Below are 26,093 nucleotides of genomic sequence, written 5' to 3'. Positions count from 1 at the left end.
TTTATCTGCTGCTGGATAAGATATGTGAACGAAGGACAAAGTGGAGTGATCATTTTTTACAAAAGAACTGTTTTAGAATTTCTATGGGTTGATTTAATGTGCAAACTGCTGTTAATACTGCTGGGTCCAGTATTTTAGTTGTGATCTGTATCTATTATATCTACAGTATAAATTTAATTTAGTTTGACAGTTTCCAATCAAGTGGTCAGACCCTTTTTGAAAAAGAAGAAAAAGCACTCTTATATTTTTTGTCTAATTATATATGCCATCTGTTTTCAGTTATTTACATTTGTCCTATTAAGTGAAAATTGTTATTGGTGAAATGTGACGAAGGAGTCTAACAAGCCAAAAGAGTTACTAGCAATGGGCAAATGTCTGCGAAATATAGAGAAGTATGAAAAATGTAATGTAAAAGCATAAAACTGGATAAAATTGTAATTTTCCTGTGAAAGAATGTGCAGTATATCGAGTATAGCCAGGAATCAGACACAGGATTTGATTTCATTGTTGTTTATTTGCACTCACATCATGTGATAGAGAGCTCCAAGGGGCGAAAAAAGGAGATAAAAGGATTCAATGTGACGACACATTGTTCAGCACCAGTGTACGTTAGGTGGGGAAAAGACACAGCATAATGCACTGGAGCAAAATGTGAACTCTGTCCAAAAAGAAACAGTGCTGGAGGAGTTTTACTAGAACATGCATGAAGATCTTGTGAACATAACTGATTCTAAAATGAGCTAAATCCTGAATGCATGATCAAAATACAAAAAAAGAGAGAGAATCGGTTGCCGAGACAAATATTCACAAGTAGTAACTACAAAATGAACAGTAAAAATACAGTATTAGAGAACTTGAAAAAGTATCAGTGCTTTTCTGTAGTTGCTAAACAAACATACAAACTTTCAGTGTCATAAGAAGGCATTTGATCCTCTGAAGATTTCAACTTTATGAACACTAAAGTGGATCCCTTCACCGCTTCTATACAGAGCTTAACAAATTTTATCAGACCACCTGTCATAAAAAGAAGAAAACACAAATATTTTATAAATCTGTCAAAAACTTACTAAAAACTAAAATTATATTGTTTGTTAGGCAAGTAAAATATACTTTTTTATACCCAAATTTTGAGCAGGCACAAATTTGGGTCAGAAATTATTCAAGCACAACATTCAACCACTAAAATAAATGTTTCTACTGAGGAATGTAAGTAAATAGCTGTAATTTGGCATCTGAATCAAAAAATGATCATGTGTTTAACTATTTCATCTCTTTTTTTGTAAAAGTACATTTGAAAGTTCAGGAGTTAATTTGGGGCACCGGTGGTAACTCACACTGTGTGGTGGTCTAATAGGTTTGTTGAGCACTGTATGTGCTTCACAGTGGTGTGCTACATTAGACGTGTCAGTCAGATGACCGATAACACCCTGACCACAGTGAACCAAAGTTGTTAAGTTGTTAAAAGTGCACCAGTGGTACAGGATGATGTGTTCTCAGGTGAGAAAAAGGCCATTTGGGTGAGACTGTTTGCTCTCTGTGGAAATAAATATGATCAGAAAAGATGCTAACATGTTTAGTATCAGTGCTTGTTAAAGTTCTTCTAACTATGCTAACATGCACAGTACTCACAGCATAGCTTCATTCACATTTGGTGGAGGTGGAACAGAAGTCTATTCTGCTATAAGGCTGTTGAACCTGATGAACCAGTGAGCAAAGACTTCATGTTCTTATTTGTGTAATCATTCCAACATAGTAGCATCAAAAGAACATAACAAATAATGCAATATAAAAAAATGATAACAAAAAACAGTAAGCTTGAATTATGATATTCCTCATCATTTGATCAGTAGCAACTCTTCCTTTCACAACTGACATTTTTTAATGTCACGTCGACATCCTTGTAGGAATTTGTCACATTTCATTCATCGTGGCTCTGAGTAAAAAGACATTTTGTGACACTTGTGACATGAAATCATGTAAAAAGGCATCTAAATAGTACATGATACAAGTGCAAAATCGTATTTTACAGTGAGGTAACACAATCGCATCATAAAAACCTTGACTCACCTTCATATTTCTAAAACTGTTAATAAGACTCAACATTTTCCCCTACCAGAATCCAATAACCAAAGTAACTCAACTGCAACTCAATTTATATCTGCTGCTTATATTTGGTTAACATTTCACTGGAATTTGGTAGCAATAACCACTTAGCAAACATTTTTCCCTGGCCGTATTGCAGTATAATTACAGCCACGTCATACAATTTTACAATTCTAAATAACAGCACTGAGTTCAAAATGAAAACATGACTCCGTTACTCCACACATGTTCTAAAGTAAAACAAGTCTTCTTGCTTGGCCATACATTTTCCTCAAATATCATTCTTCTGCTTTACGTAGCAGCATTCTGACTGGTTACCAGATCCCGCTGGATCTTCCACCAGGAGGAGCAAGGATCCTCGCTGAGGATCTCTTTGGAATGTTGTCATCGATTTGAGCACCTGGAGCAACCGGGGACAAGATCACGTTGGATTAGGCAACGAAAAACAAACAACTGCTATTGCCTTGAAGAACTTACTTGAAGCTCAGTCATACTTTGCAGTAGTACAGTAAAGGCTTCTCTAAAGAGCTTATGTTAAGTTCCGGGAGATTTAGGAAATGGAGCATAACTAAAAGGATGGAAGTGTTTGTTTGCTTTCCATTTAATCAAAGCATTTATGGTTTTGATAAAACTATTGGTAAGTAATTTGATGTAAGGTACAAATACAAGGATTCCTTCAGCATAAATGTTCACTATAACTACACTCCAATTATTATCTTCCCAGGTGAAGTGACTTCCCAGGCATAAAGCAACACGTGTTGCACAGTTAGAATCATTATTGGAGTTTTAACCTTTTCAGACGTGTTCTTCAGCATGCACCCTGGAAGCAGGTGAGATTCTGTCAGAAACCTTTACTCTCTTTCTACTGAGACTTTTTGCTGCCTGTCATTCGTCATTTCTACCTCAGCAGCTTGCCAGTAAGTACTGCTCTGATTATGCAGGCCTAAACAAACAAGTTTGATCCCAAACATGGGACAACTATAGTCTTCAGCTGACTTAAAGTGCTGTTATTCAAAGTTACTTTGACTATAGCGCCCTCATCAGGCCAGTCATTAGACATTTTATAAAACCAGCAGCAGCGCCACCAAATCACAAGCTACCAGTGTCCCGTAGCTTCCATTAACATGGAAATTCCTCCTTTTGTGTATCTATAACATAATTATAAAATTCACAATGCCATGTGTATGAATCAGCTGGTCCTCACCAGACAGGCTGAAGCTGGACTCATGGAGGTCCCTCATGCCCCCATGCCGGGTGCAGGGGCGTGTTGGAGTGTCTAGATCTGAAGAGCCGGTGTCTCTTTTTCCAGAATTTGCCACGGCAACAACTTCACCTGTGTAGGGTTCCCGCTCCACAGCTTTCACCGCCTGGCACTGGCAGAAACATATAGCAATAAGTATTCCTTAAAAACAATACTTTCAACAAACTACGCTGCAGGCTTCCTGTAAAAATGTAGAGAACATAAGTTGAAGTAGCACATATTTATTGACATTCTAAATTAATCTCATTACAGTCTTCAAATCCTCTAATCTTGTCTGAATCTAACAAAGTTCACACACCCTGATCCAAGAATTCTTATCAATTATTGAGATTTTTTTTTTTTTTTTTTAAGGAAAAAATATGAAGATGATAGGATCAGCAAACTCTCCTTGCTGTCCCCTAGCAAGGAGAGTTATGTTCCACCAGGGGGCACTGAAAGCAATGCATGTTTTAGCAACTGAGTATATTTCTCAACCCCACTGCAAAATTTCTTAGATGCTAACTACACCTCCAGAATCAAGATTAATCAGTGGGAAACACTGAGCTTTGTAGTGGAAGCTCCAACAATCTCTAACATTTTCCCTCTCACAGAACATCCCAATTGATTAAGAGCTATTTGGCCAACTCTGGTTAAATATACAAATTCGTTTTTGATTTTCTAGCTTTCCATCTTTTGTAGTTCCACTATGGAGGATGAGACATGAAATCACAATAAACTACAATTATACATATAACTAAGGAGAAATATAGTGTGAAAAATACATGTTTCTAAATTATGATATAATGAACTTAAATTAGTGCAGCTCTGGTTTATTTTTAACCAACCTTCAACCTTTTCTATGATATTTGCCTTTTTAGTACTGCTTTGTCAATTATCCTATTTTTTTTTATATATAACAAATGGGAAGTTCAATCATTACAGTAGGGAGTGCGGCACCGGTGATAGAGAAAAATACATGAAACAACTGTGCCGTATCATCCTATTATAAAATTTAAGTTTATAAACCAATGCTTTGTAAGTGTATTTCAGGTCAGGCTGATACCTTTTCTCTCTGAACCATCTTCTTGTAGAGATAATCCGGGAAAGTCCTCAGTGGGCAAAACTTTCCGGAGCCCTCGGCGCACGTGAACATGCCATTTTCGTAGACCAGACGTCCACGGCTGATGGTGACAATCGGTACACCGTGGCAGCGCAGACCTTCATACGGGTTAATATCACCTCCCTGCACCTGGTTTTCAACAGAAATGACCCTGTAGGCAGAGATTGAAAGACAGAAGTGACCCAGTTTAGCAAAGCAAACGCTGGATCAGCCTTACAGCTTTGATATAAAAGCTGCACTGAGACAAGCTGGTCGATAAATGGATGGATTGAGTTTCATACTTGGATCCCTCTGGGTCCCAGACCACCACATCAGCATCTGCTCCTGGGATGATCCTGCCTTTTCTCGGGTAGAGGTTGTAGATCTTGGCTGCATTTGAGCTTGTGACTGCTACAAAGCGATTCTCATCCATTTTACCTCCAATCTGAAAATGAGAACACACACACACATTTGAATCCATTTCTAATACTAGGGATAAACACAAAACACAAACTGCTACTAAATCATTTGACCCAGTAAAAGGAGACCAAGATGTTTTTGTGTCTCTTCTGCCCGTTCTGTCTGTTTGTTAAAAGCTCACATTCATAACCACCAAAACAGATGTCCTATTTGTGAAAGTTCTCTGACAGCCACACAGGAACAAAAGAGCCACACATACCACCCCTTTCTCCCAGATGACGCTCATACGGTCCTGAATGCCAGGAAGCCCATGAGGGATCTTTGTGAAATCATCCTTGCCCATGGCCTTCTGTTTGACGGTGAATGGACGATGGTCAGACCCCACAACATTTAGAGTGTCGCTGAAGCAGGACAAAGGAAGTCATATTTATTATTAATTATTTAATCAGTGGAAGAAACAAGAAACATTCATATTAAATTAAACTTAACGACAGATGTTATAGTATTTTTTTTCTCACTTTCCAAGCAGGCTCATTAGAAAATTTGGAGTATTGGGGTCCAGGCGGAGAGGAGGCACAGTCACATGGGCAGCTGCATGAGACCAGTCCTGATGATAGTACTGCATACCGTTCAGGACAGTGTGGGCAGTTGTTGTTTCTCCATGGACCACCTTACCTGTGGTCAGACATTTCAATAAGGACATATATTAGCTAGAATAATAGTGCAAGGAGCTTAAAAGACAAGCAAACACTGATTTTCAGTTGACTTTAGGATCATCAAAGCAGACATTTAAGTAACAGTAGATCAAATCTCATCAAAGAAATACATTCCCTTAATGCACATCACTTGCTTCAAAGATAGTAACACTAAATATAAAAGATAAAGAGCCTCACCTTGCATCTTGGCTGTAGCCACTACATCTCCAGCAGACATACTGGAGACATTCACAAGATAAACTGGGCAGTGGGCCTAACAGAAAACAAAAAGGTTATATAGTTAGGTCCACAAGTGCTTGTACAGACTTTTTAATACAAAAGCAGCATTAACTGTTGAAGAAGTACAGTTATTTTTATTCATAGATCCTTATTTTCAAAGTCTCAAAAGTACAGTAATTGGACAAACTACATGGATGAAAATAATTTCTACATACTTTTCGCTTACATCGTTCTAGTACAAGTTAATTTAGAGTTTTATCTGCTAAATCTGTGTTTTTTAGAGCTATACAGGCTCTTTGAGATGTTTTATGGCAAAGTCTAATCTGAACTTCCTGTTCCTGGGTGTAAGCAGTGGTTTGCACCCTGTTTTAAAGCTTCGGTGTATTTATATTCATAAAGGCGTCTCTTGATTGCAGACTTTGGCAACGATACGCCTACCTCCTCCAGAGTGTTGTTGACTTGGCTAGATGTTTTGAAGGGTTGTTGTTTTTTTAACCAAGAAAAGAACAGTGCAATCATCCACTTTAGCTGTCTTTTGTGGTGTTTCAGGCTTTTAGGTGTTCCTGAGCTGGCCCGCGCATTCATTATTTCCAAGAAAGTGTCAGATTGTTGATTTGACCACTTCCAGAGTTTTGCTGTCTCGCTGATTCAATTCAAATTCAATTCAATTAAATTCATTTCAGTTTTATTTACCAAATGATAATAACTGTAGTCTTAAGGTGTTTTAGATTATAGGGTAAAATCCCTACTTAAACTGTTTGTCAGTCAGCCATCCAGTTAGATTTCAGCCTCTGAAAATGGGGCACTGTGTATGAAAATGGTTGCTAAACAACTAATGTAATAGTTTTGTTAGAGCCCTTAAATTAAAGCCTAAAGTCTGCCCTTTAATTTAATCACATCCTGATTGTTGGTTTAAAATCAACTGTGGTTGTGCACAAAGACAATTTTGTCCAACAAAAACAGCTCTGTGCAGATTAATCATTGGAGTTAAATTGCAGTGTTAGCAGTGCTAAGATTGGTGATTAAAATGTTTTATGTTTAACATCCCTAGAGTTTATAATGACCTTATTTTGATTTCTATACTGCATTTTTTCTGACATCCTACTCACCCTGTTGGCGATGGTAATCGCCCTGTGGGTTGCTTCTGCTTCCAACTGCAAGGAAATCACAGTAAATCAAAGCAAGGAATTTATTCAATCATAGAAAAAATATCTCATATCCTTGACCAGAGTTTGGATATCATTAAGAGTTATAATTATAAATGTTTATACCTCTTCAGGCCTGCTGATTTCAATACCTTCTGGGCCACTAATGCCAAGATCCAATGCCTCCTTGGCACCCTGACAAAAAAAGTAATAATGTTTTTTTTTTAAATATATAGAAAATGTAATTAAATAACTTTAACAATATTTTCATTTGCGTACACACACTGTAATTCCCAGTAAATCCCTTACCTCTGACACAAGTTCCCCATTCTCAGCGTGGACCCTCGCTATGGCTCCAATGTCCTTACAGTGCTGCAGGACCTGGAAGAGTTCACTGTCCCGCAGCATGAACATGTCCTTATACGCCATGAACATCTGAAAGGAGTTCACTCCTTTGTCTCTTACCAGCTTCTCCATCTCAGCTCGAACCTGTACAAGGGGAACAATGACACAAGCTCAAATGTGGCCTCAATCTCCAAAATATCCTTATCCAGAAAAAAAAGGTTAAACTGAAGTAGTTAATTTGAGTGTTTAATGCCGTTATTTGAGTTACCTTATTTATTCTTGTAAGTAGGTGGGATCAAAGTGGATTTCTTATTTTTACAAAAAAAGTTTGGTATTTTTGAAATAAATAGTTTGTTCCAGTATTGTTTTTAACAACTATGAAGTCATAAAGCAAATATGGGTCATTTCTTACTTGTTAATTTAAGTCAGTTATGAAATCCAGCCTGATTTAAGGAGAATGCAAAAATAGTTATTTTAAAGAGGATCTGTTATGCTTTTCCTTATTATTGTCAAATATAATACAACGGATATAATAAATAATGACACAGTGTAATGTGTAATATATTGTAGATTACAGTTACCTCATTTTAATGCCTGCTAAGGACCTGATTTTGTTTTTATGGGGTTTGTTTTGTTTTTTTGTGTTGATGTGTAAAACCTTAGAATTGGCAAATGATGCTCTTTCTTTTTACCTTGACTGTCCTGTAGTGGTGGAGGCTCATATTAAACATGGCTAAAGATTCAAAGAATGAGGTTAGCATTATCATCTCAGGCACACAGCTAGCTATGAGCACAACAGCCCCACCCACTGGTTGTAAAGGGGCAACCAGATCAAAAGAAGTCGTCTTAAAGGGTGGGGTAAGGGAGCGAAAACAGCTCGTTTCTGACAAAAGATGAACTCAGATGTTCATGAGCAAGCAAAATATGAATAAGGATTAATCTGAGCTGTAAATTCAAAGCTATCATAGCAGAACACTAGATTTAAAATAAGAAGCTGGAAATTAGCATAACAGGTCCTCTTTAAAAATAACAAGTCTCTTGCATTTATTTGTACTTTGACATATTAGCAGCTAAAGATCATCAAGTTCATTATTACAAAGTTAGTCAAATTTAACAAGGATTTTAAAACATATTCCAGGTATTTCGAATAGATTCTGGTACTTTGTGAGAAAGGAAATGTGAAAAGTGCTGCTAACTGTTCCTAATATTGCATTTGGGGGGGGGGCTTAGAAACCCATTGCAATACTTTATACACACTGGTCATTTATAATAATTTAAGTCACAAAGTTGAGTTTTTACTTTAGAAGAAGTGTTCGTGGAGGCGAAACGTATTACAATGACATAGAGCGACAGTGTTCCAGTACCTTGGGTCCCCACCAAGTAACTCCAATGTGCAGAGCGTAATCACAGCAGGCCTTGGAGTCGGCTGAGTTGCGGCACTTTTCGTAGGCTTCCAGCAAAGATTCGTTCCTCTCAGGGAGAACATGTCCGATCACCATGGTGGTGCCACCAGCCAAAGCAGCCTGGAAAAACAACAAAAGTAGCTCTGAAGTCACTTATAATGTCTAATTTAATTCTGTCAAATAAGTTGCAAAAAACATGTGGTGTATTTCCTGCTCTGACATTTTTTCATTTGCTATAATAGTTGATTTTTTTTCACTGAGATGTTTCAGTTTAAAAGCTGTTATTCAGTTTGTTTAGAATCGTCAGCTGCAATTTAAGACTTAAATAATTTGAGACTATATGACACGAACTTAAATTAAATCCTTAAACTTAATCATTTGCTTCTTTAAAAATGATTAAATAGCACAAAATGGATTGATTTATGAAGCAATCCATTTTGTGCTATTTTGTGCTAGAATTTATGAACTACTAAAACAACTTTAATCTACTAATCAGCACAGCCCCGAGTCCAAGCATAAAAGTGATAGCTTCAATTACCATTAATGCTAATGGTTATCTTTACATTCTTGCTGATGGAAATATAAATCCTTCAGCAGTTAAAGCACAGGATTGAGTGCTCCTTACAGTGTAATCATGTTTTTTTAAAACCTACAAACTATATCATTTCTTTACAGCATCAGCACTTCTTACTTTTTAACCTCCTACGAGCAGATTTAGATGTTTCAGACACAAGTTAAGGAAAATCTTAATAACCCAAACAAGTGTTTTGTGCTTCATGCTTCACTGAGCATCTGTCAGCTGACCCTAGAGACTCGAGCGGCGTGCACGGAGTACGGGTGTTAGGGGGGCGTGGGTCTGGGAACCATTGTCTCCAAGCACAATAGCGTGAGTGAAAAGGCTTTGCGGCAATCTTTGCAGCAGCACCCCGGTATCCATGGAAACAGATACTGATCTGCATTTTTCTCTGGACTTATACTGGAGCAGGCAGGGAGGGGCCAGGAGAGAGACAGAGAAGAGGAATGACTGGCGGAGATGGAAAGCAGCAAAGAATTGTGTCTGTCACCAGCATCTACCGGCCTGTTCGCTCCCAGCATCCGTCACCTCTTAGAAAGCTGAAAGTACTACAGGGTGATGAGTCATCACAGTGCCCTGAAGCAGAGTGGGGTATCCCGGTTATATCAGCCTCCAACATTCACCCTTGCCAAGAGCAAAATTGCCAAAACACCTTTGTCTAATTTTGGAGAAATAAACTCTGGATGCAACCCAGTGACATTTATTTTTATAAATGCTTCTTATATCCTTAGTAACAGCTATTGTTAATGTTAGTACCGCTGGTTTGTCTGCTTTTTCTGCTTGCAGCTAGATCTTAAAATTAAATGCTTCGTTACTATTTTATGTGCCAGTTTTTGACGTAATTTCTGTGCTCTGCTTATTTGCAAAGTAATAGATATATTACTTCTGGCTCTCTTAAGGGAAGGAGGAGTGACCTATAAATTTGTGTCTGAGGTCTGACTTCTTAGTTCTAACTTTGACAGCAAAAGTATTCCTGCCTAAAATAACCTAAATATTTGATCTCCAAATATTAAGAACAGAATAATGATGCATTACTGACAGTGTGACTAAAATTAACATCAGTAAAAAACCTTTTTTTCAATAATTCAATGGTCTCTGAATCTTAATCTTTCCTGTTGTGACAAAGGTGATAAAACATGAAGTTTGCTCTTTTGCTTCTCTAAATTTGGGACAATATGAAAAGACTGTTACCTTGGTACCGCTGTAGAAGTCATCTACTGTGGTGGCATTCATGAAGCTCTCCTCCAGGTGGACACTAGTGTCGATGCCCCCAGGAAGCACCAGTTTCCCTGAGGCATCAATCACTTTAGCCCCACCTGGGATCATCAGCTCTTTCCCCACCTGCTGGACGATGCCGTTCTCGATGTAAACATCAGCCTCCTGGGTACAGTCATCATTCACCACTTTGCCACCCTTTATAAGGATCCGCACCATCGCTGAGCTGGAAGACATGGCTATTGATCTGCGAGGAAGAGGGAAACATACAGCTGAATACTTTTTGCTTTTTGTAGATACTAAAGGGTGGCAATCTGATTCAAAGCAACCACAGTGTACATCAAAACAGAAGAAAAGTTATAACCACCTGACAAAGGAATCTGCAGTATTTCTATGAAAAAAATCTGTTTACAGTACCTCATTTTTACAGTAGAATAAGATGACAGAGGAGAGAGAAGGATCAGTAATGCTGCTCTGGGACCAGTCTGTCACACTGTGACTGACATCAGCTACAAGGCTGAGTAGGCTGTGTCAGTCACTGCCTGAGACCTGACAGCTCAGTGTGCAGAGGCGTCATAATAAATAGAAAGAAGCTGCGTCCAGTTAAGGGTCACAATAGGGCAAGCAAGGGTCAATGGGACTATTATTTTTGAAAGGACCGAAGGAGCATAACACTGCTTACACTCACTGTATTGTTATATTACAAGAATCTAACCCTAACCCTAAACCTAACCCTAAGAAAACATGTAAAAATATGTTTAGCTTAAACTGAGAATGGTTTTGATTGCCTCTACTCCATTTCCTAAACTGATGGTTGGTACGTACACATTTTCCACTTACATTATCTAAAATCATGTTATCATCTGAAATAGTCACCTCTAGATTTTAACTGCTCACAGGTGTGAATGCTGTGATAAAAATACACACACATGTGAATTGGATGGTGTAGCAAGCCCTCATATTTTAACAGCTAACTCCAGTTTTACATGTTTAAATCAGGTTATTTTTGGACCAATCCACAGTTTTATTCCAGGCAGTATGAAAACTTCCAAAGGTTTTAGGCATTTCTCATGTAAAATTAAATTAATTTATAGTAAGTAACAAATTATTACTCCAAAGACAATTTTATTGAGTAAGGCTGTCCGAGGCCTCTTGGTCCTAAAGGCCCCTCTACTCTTATCTGCTCTGTCCTAAACACGTTTTAACTCATAAAAGTCATAAATAAACACACACAATATTTTCTTTAAATCAGCTGTTGGGTAGCACAGATATAATTACTGTCAGTAATTAACGGCTCATCTGTGACAAAGAAGCAGTCTCTAAGACCTACACCCTCCCTTCCCTCCACACCACTGTATTAATGGTGTGATGTAGTGTGTGAGTGTGTTTCCATCCTTGCGTGCTTGCGTACATGTGTGCATGCAGGATGCGTGCGTATGAGGGTGCGGCAACTTTACTGCAAGGCATGGACTCCTTACACATCCACATCTGATAGCTGATAATGTGATGGATATCCCATTATTACATGTACATCTATTGATACTCACAGGTGCTTTTTTTTACCCTCCTAAAGCCTGAGGGGACAGCTACAGGCATAATAAAGTCATTACTATATCAGGAGGCCTATAGCTCAGTTACCAGTACGGAAGTTGTCGGCGGTTAGTTATTATTAAACATAGGAGCTTGAGTTGCATGAAATCACTGCACGATAAATAAGGATACACTAAACCTTTAATATAAAATAAAGGTAATTACAAACTTATAACGCAAGGCTTCTTTCGTGGCTACATTGCTCAAATGCTCTTTATTTGATATTTTTCTTGTTCGTCCATAAAATAAATGTAATAAATCCCTCGTAAAAACCAAACGTGCTTTTAAATTGGCGCCAGCCACAATGATTATTCCAATAAATATGGCAATTTTGCTGATTAGCTGTGAACACAGTGAAATGATGACACTTCCACTTGTGCGACTTGACACAAAGAAACCGGTCTCCATCCGGCATGATCGGCTTCACAGCGTTCATTACCGACCTAGAAAAGCGTCCTCTTAACTCTCAGTCCGCCCTCCTCTCCTCTTCCACAATGAGCACCAGTCTGCTATCTAAGTGGCCTCACATTATCATCACACTGCCCTCATGCACGGTGAACGGATGCAGCTGCACTTGTAGGGTGTGTATAGATCACGGGGAGGATGGTATAAACACCAGGTAGGGACCAGACGTGTAGCCAAGGGGCATGGAAACAAAGTCTCCGTGCTCCAGGAGAGGATTTGCACCCCAGACACAGTCACTGCAGCATAGCAGACCTAATAATTCTGACGACGTGGACCACATACCTCCTCTATGGGCCTGCTGCTGCTCCACTCGGATCACTGGATACTTTCTCAACACAATTCAACACAATCCGTGGATGGCACTTCCCAAGGAGATATACACACACACACCAGATGGATACCTTCCTGGCCGGTCCGGGACCATCAGGGGCAGCATCATCACCGTGAAGTCAGCAATGACATGCAAGCAAGACTTCTTATTGTGACTTTCAAAATAAAACAGTTGTTGAGCCCAATGCAACTTCTAGTAAAGTAATGCGAATATAGAGTAGATTTTCATCATGATTTGTATATAATTGATCAGCTGCTACCTAACATCAAGCTCAAGAAAGAAAGAAAGAAAGAAAGAAAGAAAGAAAGGGAGTTTTCTACAACTTATTGATGTTAAAAATGTGTTAGAATATATTTTAGAGCAGCTCATGTTTTATAGCTTTATATCAAATGTTATCAAATAAATAAAAAAAACATTGTATGTAGTAATTTTTAGATACATATGATGGAAGACAATAATTTGAGGTAATTCTTTTTTTTATTATTTTTCAATAACAATATTTGTTTATTTTATTTATTTATTTTTGTCACTGATTCACAAAAAACTCTTGAGTTATAACTAACCAATAACTGCACTAATATTGTCTTTGCATAAAATAACTCAATGAAAATTACCTAACTTATACGATCAGTGTAATTTATATCAGCACCGATATCGAAACGCTATAACTAACTATGATGGTATAGCTACTATATTTTATTTTGTAGGAAAATCAGCACACTTCCGGTGTTTCTGTGATTAACTTGACGCAGCTCGCAGCATCCAGGCCGTGCGACTGTGTGACGCTCCAATCAGCAGCGTTCAGTGAAGGCTTGGTTGCCCAAGCACCCAATTAATTTGGACTTAGGGCGTGTTCACTCTGAGGAGGCCGTACCACTACCAGATCAAGAGGGTGATTATGAAGAGGGTGATTATGAAGACAGCAGTACAGCAAGGCTGATTGAAGTACCCTTAGGATTCATAGTTAGTACTAATGTAACGGATTTAAAGGATTATGTATCTTTATGAGGTTCACCTTGAGGTATAAGTAGCTCGTTTACCTTTTGTGCGTTATCTTTCAACGACTTCAGCTTCATCTGCCACAGCTATAAATGAGGTAAAGGGGGGAAAGAAAAAGAAATTCTATTGCAAGCAAGAACATGGTACTAGCAGAAAGTGTAACTGCAGGCGACTCATCAGCTCTGATTGGTGGCTGAATTAGAAGCTGGAGAATGGCAACATGTTCAGGTTTAATGTGATCAAAGGGGAGCTGCAGGCTGTCACCTGTATTTAAAGCAGTGAGTCGTAGTGAACTCAGGTGCCAAGACACTGAGAGATCCTCTGCTGGAGGAGCATGGAAACTGGAGCTGAATATCAATGTTCACGGGCTGCTGACAGTCACAAGCTTATAATTGCCTAATTAAGCAACATTATAATTATACTATGATTTATACTTTTATCATTTTATTCAGTATAATTAAGATATAGTAGGCTATATCTTAATTACAGACTAAGTTACAAATGAACAAATACTGAAAATCATAACATTAATTCACTAATGCAGAACCATTTTTAGTAATATTTGCAGCAGATATGACTTGAAAATATAATAGGAATCACCTCATATACAAGGAGTTCCCACTAAATCAAAAGTACTGATTTAGATATTGCATCATGTATCTCAGAGGTTCTTTTGGGGGGCAGGGACCCCTTGGGGGGGGGGGGGGGGGGGGGACCCAATTGGACCCAATTATAGTCCTCAGCTGATAAAATGCTGGGTACTTTGTGATGACATGCCACTTTAGCTTGGCTTGCTTCATTGGTTTATATACTAAAACTTGAAGACACACAATAATAATAATAATCATAGACACAGACATAACGTGTAATTTCAGCTGCCCATTTTCACATTAATATGGCAATAAATACATCACTGACTCTCAAACTCAGCTAATTAGCACAATGGACAAATAATAACAATGGAAGACTAAAATGTGTTGTGTGTCTTCAAGTGCTAGCAAATGAAGCAATGAAGCCATGTCTGGTTAATAAAAATCATTCATACTTTTGAATCACTTTGGCTGTCATGTCCAACAGCCTGTGCCTTACTTACTTGGACACCTTAAAAGTCTAAACACATCTACTGGTTTGACTGTAATGTGACACTGATATTATTTTAAAGTACCTTTGTCATTTATTAGCCACAGTCAGTTTCAGTTTTTGGCCAGGTAATGGTCTAACTTTAAAAAAAAGGTGATGGTACATATTTCTCTAACACTTAATTTGGTTCTGGCGTAATTCTGATGCTGAACATCTGAAATATATTTTCTTAGTGTAACGTCAAAAGATACATTTTACAAGATATCAATACATTTAAAAAAAGAAGAAAGACCCATGGTGAATTTTTTTTTGCACAAAAACAATACATTTATTCAAGTGTTCTCCAGCACAAGTACATACGAAGCCTTTATCTTCTCTTTGAACACTAAACAAAGGTATGGGGCAGAGAATGACTGCTACATCTGCTGTATGAACTGGTCTTGAGGAAAACCATACAGGCCATAAAACAGTTATGACAGAAAGAAAGTCACAAAGAGCGTTAACAGTATCACTGAAGTATTGACCTGCTTTGACCAGTAAAATGAAATGCTGTTTCAGATTTTTTTCTTCTTCTTTTTTTTAAAAACAAAGAAACAAGTAAGCGTCAGTTCAAAACAACATTCGGAAAACAGACATGGAGAATATTGTGGCATGGAATGTAGGATTAAGAAGCAATGCGCATTAAGCATACATTATGCTACAGTAAAAGTTATTACCATTTTTTTTCTCACACAATTTTCCCACAGATAAGCACCGACTACAGCAATCTCTAGTCTAAAACAATATAGCAAACCTTTCATTATTTGTTATCCTTATTTTTTCAAGTACAAAGTTAAAATGCCTTTGTTAATATATTTATATGAGTGAAATAATAGTTATTTTTCATTACTACAAGGAACTTAAAACAGTCATTGTCAAGACATGTTTATTTGTCTTCCAATCAAACACATTTTTCTTGATTAGGTAAAATGTTTAGCACCATCGGAAACGCCTACAATCCCTCTTTTTAAAGTCTTACAAAAAGAAACAGAAGTTTAAAAAAAAAACACCACCGTGTAGGGCTGTGCAGTGAAGTTTAGACCGTCAATCTTAAAGCTGTCTTTAGGCCAATGTTAAGATCACAAAACATCCAATCTGGATTCACTTGAAACAAACAAATAAAAAAACAAAAAAACAAAAAAAGCAGAGTTGGAATCTCTCTACATCTAATGCTTGAAGCTTTGAATGAAATTTGTCAATGATTTTTATTTTCGACCTAAGATTTTCTTTCTATTTGATGATATATATTAGCAAAGAATTATATTTGTACATCTCATTTGTAATTAAAAAAAGAAAAGAAAAAAAATTGAAAACAGCAACCAGAAAACTCTATGTACAGAATGTACAACCATGAATATGACGTTAGGTATTAAAGGTGGAGAGGGGGATAACATCTGATAAAATACAAAGCACGAGAGCTCATATTGAGCCACCATGCATGGACAAAAAGGATGGCAATAAGGTCACTTAAGAAATTAATTACATTAAGAAATTAAATTTCAAATCTTAAATATGATTTAGAGAAGCGATAGCATCTGCTCTTACTCTTTACTCTTTGAGTGCTGACATCCGTGTCAAACACTGTGTCAGGCTTTTGTTTTGACAAACTGCAGCCTAAATCCTCTGTGTTTAGCTTAAGGATTACAATCAAGAGAATTTAGTTTGCGCGTGTAATCCATAATTTGGATCGGCGCTTACAATTTGCCAACGTGACGACTACAATTTATCGAGCAAATGGCAGCGGCCCTACTGTCCTTCACAGGGGACAAAATATTTTTACAAAGCAGGAAACACAGCTTTTTGACGCTGCCTTACATTTTTACAATCTTAATAGCAACAGACATTCCTTGAATTTACGTGGCAACATACTGTATCGCTGCTTCGAAACAGAGAACAATATGGATGATGGAAGGTGAGAAAAGGAGTTGGAGGTTACAAATGACAATCCATCTACTGTACACCGAGTCAAATAACATGGTTTCACATATAAAAAAAATCCATTCTTTCACTTCTATTGGCACAGCCCTACTGTATACAAAAAATATTACACGAGGATTGATCAGTTCACATCATTAAACTAAACGAAAAATAAACCAATTCACAAGAAAAAAAAAAAGTTTTTAAAAGAAAAAGAAAGTGTACGTATAAAAGTGCTTGATAATGTTGATAAAACAGCACAAAATTGCTATAAAAAGGTAGAAGAACTCTGTGAAGCGGCACCATATTGTTGAGTATTTGCACCTGACAGTTATTCAGTTTAGAGAGGTGGAAGCCAAGGAGGAGAGTTACCCGGCCTGGTCGCTCTCCCTCCTTTACAGCGACCACGCTTACTAACAGTTGTACAGTAACGTCATTGTTCATGATGAAACTAGAAAAAAGTAGCTCATCACAGACTTTGATCTTAAGTTTTTTCTTTTGAATGACAGAAAACATCATCTCCCATGTGGCTAGCTTCACTTTCTGTTTGTGCAGATTCAGACAGTGAGCCTGAGTGTAGCAAGGCTGAGATTAGAAGAGCACCAGTACAAACTTGTGTAATAGCTGTAAAAACGCAGAAAAGAGTATAAGCTCTATTTTGCAGTCAAACGTCGGTCAACCGAACGGCATACAACATTATTTTATTTTATTTTCGTTAAATGTAAAAACGTCAAACAAAAGTTCATCCAGCAACAGGTTAAAACGCTCCGTATTGTCTAAAAATGCATTGCCACATGGGCTATGATGTTTCATATCATCTTGGAGCACCATGGTATTGTAACCATATTACAGTAGTACCTTTATTACCTTCAGTTGTGTATAGAAACTGTAAACAAAGAGGTATATGTGATCTGGTGTTTTGGATTCTCAGAGACACAGCTCTCTTGACACTGAAGGAAACATCCCTGTGAGGCTCAGTAGCTGGAAGCATGGCTGCACTGCAGGTGGGAGTCTCGCAGTACGCTCACACAGCAGAAGCATTTCACATATCTTGAAAAAAAATATCCTACTTCCTGTCTTTCTGATGTTTCCCAATGTATTCCTATCCCTCTCTCTTACAAGACGTATTTAGCACTCTTCTGTCTTCGTGTCTTGAGAAGAAAGCATAGTCTCAAGTATAGCTTGCACAAACAAATAAACAATACTTGATAACACTGCAGCGGCCCTACTGTAAAATGATATATAAAATTAAATAGAATAAGAATTGCAATTCAAATACAAGAAATAATGTGAAATCTATGTTTCGCTTACAAATTATACCAGAGTATAATTTGAGGATCAAGGCTCTTGTTTCTAGTCACAACATACAGTTGTGGTTCCTAAATTATGAGGTACCGTAAGGGACATTATTACTGAAATGCTCTCACACACACGACTAAAATTTTATCTCTCACACACACTACTGAAACGCTCTAACAAACGCTACTGAAATGTACTCGCACACGCTACTGAAATGCAGTCACACACACTACTTAAAACCAAGGCGTTTCAGCTGGATAGGGCAGTGTTGCCAAATCCTTAGTAAGGAAAGTCGCTATTAGCGTTGTTGTCCTAAAAGTCGCTAGAAGTTGCTAAATATGGTCCTTGCCTAATTTGCATAATTGGTCATGCTTATGTAATTGTAACCTATGTTGTAGGAGAGAGAAATAACATCGTGGAAGAGACATAAAGTGGGTAAAAAACCACCCTAAATGGATTAGGAATATATTTAGAACTACAAATTAAATTCTTTGAGTAATTATTGTTTTTTTTAATGTCACAATTCTAACCCTCCTCCTTTATCCGGGCTTGGTACCGGCAAAAGTGACCCAAAAAAGGCACTCTGGCGGAGTTACACACACACACACACTGTGTGTGTTTAAGTAGTTTTAAACCTTGTGATTTACAAAAAGTAAAAGAAGAACTGACTGCGTTAAAGTCAGGGTGGGAGCAGCGGCTTTGCTCATGCGTGATTCATTTGCAGTTTGGATGGGTAGGGATCAGCATCTCCTGCTTTGACAGCAGCTGGGGGCGACTGCTGCCTGTGAGCACTTTGGCATGGGCGAAGTGCCCACGGCAGCACCCGCTGCTTGTTGGGAGTAAGACAGATATGTGCTTTCACGTCAAAAAGTGGTCATAGGTCTTCCTAATAACAAAAGCAAAAGTCGCCAGATTTGTCGCTAGTCGTTTTTTAGAGAAAAAAAGTCGCTAAGGGGGTCTGAAAACTCGCTAAATATAGCGACAAAGTTGCTAAGTTGGCAACACTAAAACACCTTCCTGTTCAGCTGAAATGCCTTGGTGTTCAGTAGTGTGTCTGAGAGCGTTTCAGTAATAATGCCCCTTACGGCACTTCATACTAAATGGTTCTGAGCTAATTTTTTGACTGCTCAGTCACAGGCAAAGTACTCTTTGAGTGGTGCAAACAGGTGGCGGATAACTGGGACGCTCCATGATCTGCCCAGCAGCCTCTGCCTCGCCAGTCGGCTCATGTTGGATACGTCTGTATAGTGGACTGGAAAACCAAAGACCCTGATGTGAGCAACCATCCACACCACACGTGCAACCAGCGAGCAGACAGGGGAAGACAAAGGAAGAAAACCTTGAAATTCTGACCTCTGAAAAAAGCCTACACAGTAGTTGAAATCATTATGTTTACATACCTCTCCATCTCAGTGCACCACAGTATGTCTTCCTTCTCATTCATGTAGACTGGGAAGTGCTGGTCCTTGCCCTGCTTGATGGAATTAGACCTGGTAGTGATAGTCCTCACCTTGCCAAACTGGAGGACAATAAAAAAAAAATTTGTTTATGCCATTTTTATGTCCTTGCTGCGTAACAAACTTACAAAACCTGAGATACCTTTTCTAAAATGTTGAGGTTATCGTGATCAGATAATTTGGTAAACATGAGGTTCCATGTGAAGACCTGTCCCTGGATCTTGGTCCCAGAGTTTTGAGTCTTCAGCTTTGTATTTTTGATCTTTATTTCATGATTCTGTATTGGTTTTAGTCCTCTGTTGTGAGTTTTTCGTGTTCTGGTTTCTTGGTTTTAGGCTGGTTTAAGAATCCCTGGTTATTCCCGCCTCTCGTTTCCTTTTCTGGCCCAGTATTGTTTCCATGTTTGTTTACCGCCCTCATGGTTGTGTCTTCTTTCGTTAAAGTTTTGTTTCCTAGTTTTTTGGACATGGAGTACTTTGTTCTTTGTTGAAGTTTAAGCTCTGCAATAAAGTTGTCTTTTAGTTTAAACTTAGTTTCTGAGTCATGTCAAAGCTGATTTTTTTTGTTAGATAAATTCAATTTGAAACTATTACATCTAGCTGCCACATGGAGCCACCAGTGTGCAGAGTTTTACACTCCTGAATCAAATGAACTGTATTACGAAATCCGAACATGTCACACAGTGGAAATTTGCATTTATCTTTTATATTGGTCTTATTCTGATTCTAGTGTTTATTTGTGAGTGTAGTTTTTATTTGCATGATTTTATTCTGGTTGTATTGCATGTTTTTTCTGTATACTTTATTAATCCTCTGTAAGAAAATTACTCTCTGCATTTAACCCATTCACTCAGTGAAGCAGTGGGCAGCCAATCCAGCGCCCGGGGAGCAGTGTGTAGGGACGGTACCTTGCTCAGGGGTAACTCGGGGTAGCCGTTCGGTGGATTTGAACCCCCGACCTTCCGATCATGTTTTAATCCACTGTGGACTGGCTGGGCATGGGACAAATTAGCTGATAGCGGTCACCTCCTGAGGCATGGGTGTGTCCAAAGGCGGCCTATCAGCTGTTTAAAGGACCTATTAAAAGGAAGCTAGCTGAGCACTGGAAGGAGAGAGGCCCCAGATATGGAGAGGAATGCATGGAGGCCAGCTGATAAAGAGGGACCCGCTGCCTGATCATGGGGGTGCGACACCTCATCTGGAGACAGTCTGGTCAGCGTGACGTGGCGACCCAGTCCCAACAGCAGGAATGGCGACAGTGGGAGACAACATGTGGGATTGACAGCAGGGCAGAGGTATACCTCTGGCTGCATTTGTGAGTAGTGTCTCCACCGTTGTGCAGCCGTGTTGGGAGACGGTCGCCATGGCTATAAGCCAGGCCAACTTCCGGGACGATGGTTCTGGCCCCTGTTTGTTTACTTACAGGGCAATGATGCAAGGGGAGCCGTGGTGGCATCGAGCAACGGACTCCAGTGCAGAATTCGAGCTGGGCAGGGATGTGATGGGACGAGAGGGGGATAGAAGGCTTCTCCTCGTCTTCCTGGGACGAGGCTGGTATGGACCCCGCTCTGGAAGAGGGATTTCTGCCCTGATTGTGAACACCTAACAAACATTCGTCCTTGGCTGTGGGACAGTTACATTGTGTGACGGGGTGGGATTTTAGAGCGCATAGAACATTGCGTTTTATAAGGTTTTTTTGATATTGGGTTTGTTTATTCCTGGGAATTTTAGTACCTCTACAACATTTTATTGCTTATGGCTTTTAGAATTGTTTGTCATTCTTGCTCCCTGGCCTGGAATAAACCCTTTCTGATCAGACCTGCTTCATCTTTGTGCCCTGGGTTTCTGACTCGCTTGCTCCCCCCTTGTATGTAAAGAACCATCCTCTAGTATGACATTCTGCCACACCAGCTTTAGTGTCTCTGATATTCTACTGTATTTAAATTGAATGAATTAGATTAACCAGAGAGATTACAGCTGCCAGACTGAGTTTTTGTGTGCACCGGTGAGCGAACATGATGTGTATTGAAAGACAAGCTGCAAGTACCTTGGCTGTCCTGCCATGTTCTAAACAGTCCTGGAGTTCCAGCCTATCAGTGCACATGGCAGTCAAAGGCCTGAAAGAGAGAATGAACAATTTACACTTTAACACGTTATTTAAATCTTACATGCATTTCATTTTTTTCCTGGTCCCTATATACACTTACAATAGTGGATGCTCACATTAAACTTGGACTAAGTTTCAAACAATTACATAACAGGTCAGGGTATGGTGACACAGTTGTCAGCACCGTCACCTCAAAGCAAGAAGGATGTGGGTTTGAGTTCACCAGCTGGGCGCCACGGACCTTTCTAGATGGACACGGGCTGTGGGAGGAACTGGTGATTCTAAATTGTTAATAGGTGTGATGGTCCGTGTCTCCGTGTTAGGATGGATGGAATGAGTGCAGGTACAAATAACCCTGGTGAGTTCAAATCTTTGTGGACAAAACGTAACAGTCAAAAACAGTCAATTTTCTCATTACTAGGTGTGCAATAAAGCTCATGCTACATTCCTCTGATTACTCTACCTTTTTCTAAGCCCTCCCCTACAACCTTGCATTTAATGCCACATTGCTACGAACTCTGAGTAACTGTCTTGAGCAAAGTCTACAGAAATGCAGACTTGTGAAACTATGGATAATGTCTAGCAGAGAGCTCTTCATGCATTTCATAATGTCACAGTGGGATAGCCTAAGTCTCTGAGTCTGTAAATGTAGACATTGGGATTGAGCCAAGGGAGGAACGGGGCCCAGAAAAAGATAACAAATTATTATTTGAACTGTGAATCATGCAAAGCTACACTAATAGAGTCCAAGAATAAAAATATGGAGCTGGAGGTAGTAAAAGGTCCCATTTACAAATGTGAAAGTAGGGCATAATAGACTGAATTGGATCTGCTATACTACAAGTCTCTACTTCATCGGCCTTTATCTGCAATTTTAAACAAGAAAAAAAATCTCTGCCGGAAGTATGAAATTACTTCTAATCTAGCCACTGAAATCAGTTTCAGTCCATGCCATAATGGCACTTCATTTTGATTCAATGATTTTGGAGATAATCTAATCTAATTTGCTGTTCCATGCTTTGAATGCAGTATTAAGAAAACAGAAGATAATCTGCCAGGACAAGAATAGTTAAAAAAAAAAGAAAAAAAAAAAAGAAGCCAAATCAATTGGGTATGTATGACTCACTATCACTACCTTATCTATAGTCATAGTAAAAAAGACAGTATGATCCTTAAAATTCTGTTTTCCCATAAATAAACTAAAAATAAAAATAATCTGGTCTTTAGCAGGTCTTAAAATATGATACATAAAACCTCAAAGGGCCTACAAAACACGACGTACCACACTGTGTGACTATCTATTTAACAATCAAAAATCAGAAGCAGTGCGTGAGAAACTAAAGCCACACTTCTTCTTCCACACTGCTTCAACAGGAATTAAGAGAATAAGTAGCAGCCAGGTGCTGCTAATCAAGTTCACTCGATTCATTGATCATCAGCAAGCACGCGCCTCTAAAAAACAAAAGGTTTAGGCAGTTTGTTCATCAGGAACATTCACATGTGTGTTAACACAATGCCAAAGAGGAAAAACATCAGCAATTATTTTCAGCAGAGAAGCTGTTTCCAAATAGCCTGAGGTCTCTCATTCTGCAGTGAGAAATATTATTCACGATCAGAAAACATTCACGACAGCTGCCAATCTCAGCAGTGGCGGGCCATGCAATGCTCAGAGAAATGACAAAAAAACAAGAGCTACGTCTCAGCCTCAACAGGCCTTAATTAGATAGTTAAATTCTACAGTTCAAGACACACTGAACAAATGTGGCTTACTTGGAAGGGTTGTCAGGAGACATCCTCTTCTCTCTAAAAATAATATGGCAGCATACTTAGATTTGCAAAGATGCATCTGAGCAAACCACAAGACTTCTGGAACAATGTCCTTTGGACAGATGAGACCAAAGTAGACATGTGTGGCTATAATGCACAAAACCAAATACAGCACATCAGCACAAACACCTCATACTAACTGTCAGCATGGTGGTGGAGGGGTGATGGTTTGGGTTTGTTTTGCAGCCACAGGATCTTGGCATGTTGAAGTCATTGAGTCTTTGTATACCAAAGATTTCTAAAGCAAAATGTGAGGCCATCTGTTTGACAACTGAAACTTGCCAAAATGATGTCATGCAACACGATAATAATCCCAAGTACAGCAGCAAATCTAAAACAGAATAACTAAAAAAGGAAATAGCGGAAATGCTATACCACATAAATTTACCATATAAATGCCTGCAAATCTCAATGAACTGGAGGAAGTTCCTCCACAGCAACATGAGAGACGAATAAAGTCATGCAGAAAACAAAACACTTTAAATTATGGCACCTAAAAGTTATAATGAATCACAGGGTGTGATTAGTTTTTCACACACCACTTTTTCTTTTGGGCTTACTTTTCTAAAAACAAGTAATAACATAGTGTAACATGTTCTGTGTTGTTGTTCATTTTTAGTTTGTTTTTGCATTATTTTAAGACTTGATACGGACTAAAGAATTTAGGTTGTACTTTGTTGTAACATGACCATATAATTTGACATAAGCAGTCCCTTTATAGTGTTACTTTTTTGTTAAATACTACTTCTTTTCTCACCATTCATACACCAACCTGTTCATGCCAGGAAGGTTACCCCAGAAGTAACGGGCACGGTGGGCAGCTGACACTTCCTTGGCATCGATCATCACTGGGTTACACTGAAAACAGAGACGAGGAAGAACAAGCACCAATCAGGAAGCAACAAAGGTAAAAAGCTTGTGATTGCATACAGAATAATACAAGTGTAATCACACAACAACAACAATTTTATTATATAGCACAATGTTAATATAACAGAAAAGAGTCAAAATTAAACTTCAAAATTGTCAGTTTCCTCAGTGGACAGTCATTTAAAAAAAAGAGAGTATTCTAACAGCTAATGAGGGCTTCACCTAACAGATAACCAGAAACACCATCTAGGAGTAGATTGCAGCGCATTAAAGATGGCATATTAAACTGTTGAATGAAGATCAAGACGTCAGAGCTCCGTTCTCATAATTTTTGCCTAAAGATAATGAATTATTGCCACAAGGGGGCATTCAAAGCCCAACAATACCCACTTCACCAACGGCACATCATACATCTACCGCCTACAGCAGGTAGAGATTATAAGTATCAGTAAAGAAATTAACCTCTAAAAAGCGAGATATGTCCCTCTTGTCACTGACGCCCATAGCAACCACATTTTCAAAGAGCCAGAAGAAAGGCCTGTCTTCCCCCTGCTTCGGCCGAGCCTCATGGAGCAGTCGGTAAAACTCAAAGAACAGGCGTCCGGTGCCCTCTGTGAGACAGAAAGAGGTATTAAACCAGGTGCTGAAGCAAAGCAAAAGACATAAACTCCTTATATTCTAGTGATTTATTTAGGCCAGTGACTTTATATATGAATGAATTTCCCAACATTAGCAAAGCAAAAAAGCAGTGGACTCATTTAAACTTACCATACAGACCCTTCCTTGCAGGATTGACTATTGAGAGGTCATTGCATGGGCTTCCACCTATAACTAGATCAAAAGGACCCCACTCGTTTATCTGTATAGAGAAAAGAATCAGAGTCAGGATTAGGGTTATGAACTGAACCAGCAATGTACTCCTAGTGAGTAGTAAATACTAATAAAACTAGCTATACAGATGCTAGAGTTTGAATGTTTTATAATGTCTTTATTGTCTTTTACTCTCCACTCTTGGCTTTTAATATGACAAGGTAAAGTGTCAAAGAAAAGCATGGTCTCACTGTCGGTCATTTGTACATCTGGTAAACAACCATACTGTTAAGCCTTAAAAATATCCATATTTTCTGTTTAGAAGAGTCTGCATTTAATTTCTGGTTTTCCACAATAGAAAATGATATCCAATGCTACTTAGTACAAGCGAGTAATGATATATTTGTAAGTTTGTAGCCATTTGCAAGTTTGGTGTCTCTTTTTAGTAACTTATTCTCACTCACATGTTTGCGCGTGATGTTCCGCACGTCTCCAACGTACATGATGCGACCCTCATGCCGGACGATACCCACAGTGATGGAGTCTTCACACACTTCAGAAGCTATGTAGCGACCCACTTGGATGCCAAGTTCTTTGAGCACCAGCAGTCCTGTGCAGGGTGTAGTTAAAGATTTTTTTTTTTAAAAGAAAAGAAGGAGACAGTCTAAAAAAATCTGTCCACTTAAATGATCTGATCTGAAGAACTGGAGCTATCCCTAATAAATAAATCCTATGATGACTAACACAAATATAGCTAATAGCTATATAGCTAGTATAGCTAGTTATATATGGCATGTGTAGTGACTGATACATGGCAATGTTCT

The 26,093-nt window shown here is 38.6% G+C and overlaps 2 protein-coding genes across 11 annotated transcripts in view; both read right to left on the bottom strand.

The window, feature by feature from the left end:
- Positions 1–494: 494 nt before the first annotated feature.
- Positions 495–12,951, bottom strand: dpysl5a (dihydropyrimidinase like 5a). Of its 2 annotated transcripts, none has more exons than XM_085257242.1 (13): positions 12,817–12,951; positions 10,456–10,726; positions 8,652–8,810; positions 7,252–7,431; positions 7,069–7,137; positions 6,907–6,951; positions 5,756–5,831; positions 5,381–5,537; positions 5,122–5,263; positions 4,745–4,887; positions 4,407–4,614; positions 3,308–3,476; positions 495–2,503 (listed from the first exon to the last, which is right to left on the bottom strand). In XM_085257242.1, the coding sequence occupies exons 2-13, from the start codon at positions 10,714–10,716 to the stop codon at positions 2,418–2,420; spliced, it is 1,695 nt and encodes a 564-aa protein (XP_085113368.1). In that variant the 5' UTR covers positions 10,717–10,726; positions 12,817–12,951; the 3' UTR covers positions 495–2,417. The 2 variants fall into 2 exon arrangements, with proteins under 2 accessions (XP_085113368.1, XP_085113367.1); XM_085257241.1 differs by lacking the exon at positions 12,817–12,951 and adding an exon at positions 10,897–11,108.
- Positions 12,952–15,242: 2,291 nt separating this feature from the next.
- dnmt3ab (DNA (cytosine-5-)-methyltransferase 3 alpha b) overlaps positions 15,243–26,093 on the bottom strand; it is a 52,281-nt gene continuing 41,430 nt past the window's right edge. For 3 of the 9 annotated variants that reach the window (XM_085258314.1, XM_085258321.1, XM_085258316.1), the window contains 8 exons: positions 25,734–25,879; positions 25,228–25,318; positions 24,922–25,070; positions 24,362–24,447; positions 23,533–23,565; positions 21,703–21,772; positions 19,600–19,718; positions 15,243–19,468 (listed from right to left, as the gene is read on the bottom strand). In XM_085258314.1, coding sequence (XP_085114440.1) covers positions 19,327–19,468; positions 19,600–19,718; positions 21,703–21,772; positions 23,533–23,565; positions 24,362–24,447; positions 24,922–25,070; positions 25,228–25,318; positions 25,734–25,879 — 836 coding nt within the window. In that variant the 3' untranslated portion in view covers positions 15,243–19,326. Of the gene's footprint in view, positions 19,469–19,599; positions 19,719–21,702; positions 21,773–23,532; positions 23,566–24,346; positions 24,448–24,921; positions 25,071–25,227; positions 25,319–25,733; positions 25,880–26,093 lie in introns of all 9 variants that reach the window. The other 6 variants (XM_085258317.1, XM_085258322.1, XM_085258318.1 and 3 more) reach the window with 2 other exon arrangements.

Source organism: Mchenga conophoros, linkage group LG19 (assembly GCF_057382185.1).
Source record: "Mchenga conophoros isolate Kocher_MC1m ecotype Shallow Benthic linkage group LG19, M_conophoros_male_GT1.1, whole genome shotgun sequence".
In the NCBI taxonomy this organism is placed as follows: domain Eukaryota; kingdom Metazoa; phylum Chordata; class Actinopteri; order Cichliformes; family Cichlidae; genus Mchenga; species Mchenga conophoros.
The sequence above is the reverse complement of the archived record's forward strand: the minus strand, read 5'-3'. Positions and strand labels throughout refer to the sequence as shown.

Excerpts from the sequence above, each read along its gene's own strand:
- dpysl5a (XM_085257241.1), bottom strand. Across the intron at positions 5,264-5,380 it reads CTAATGAGCCTGCTTGGAAA|CGACACTCTAAATGTTGTGG; the intron begins GTGAGAAAAAAA and ends GTCCTGCTTCAG. Across the intron at positions 2,504-3,307 it reads GTCCAGCTTCAGCCTGTCTG|GTGCTCAAATCGATGACAAC; the intron begins GTGAGGACCAGC and ends CGGTTGCTCCAG.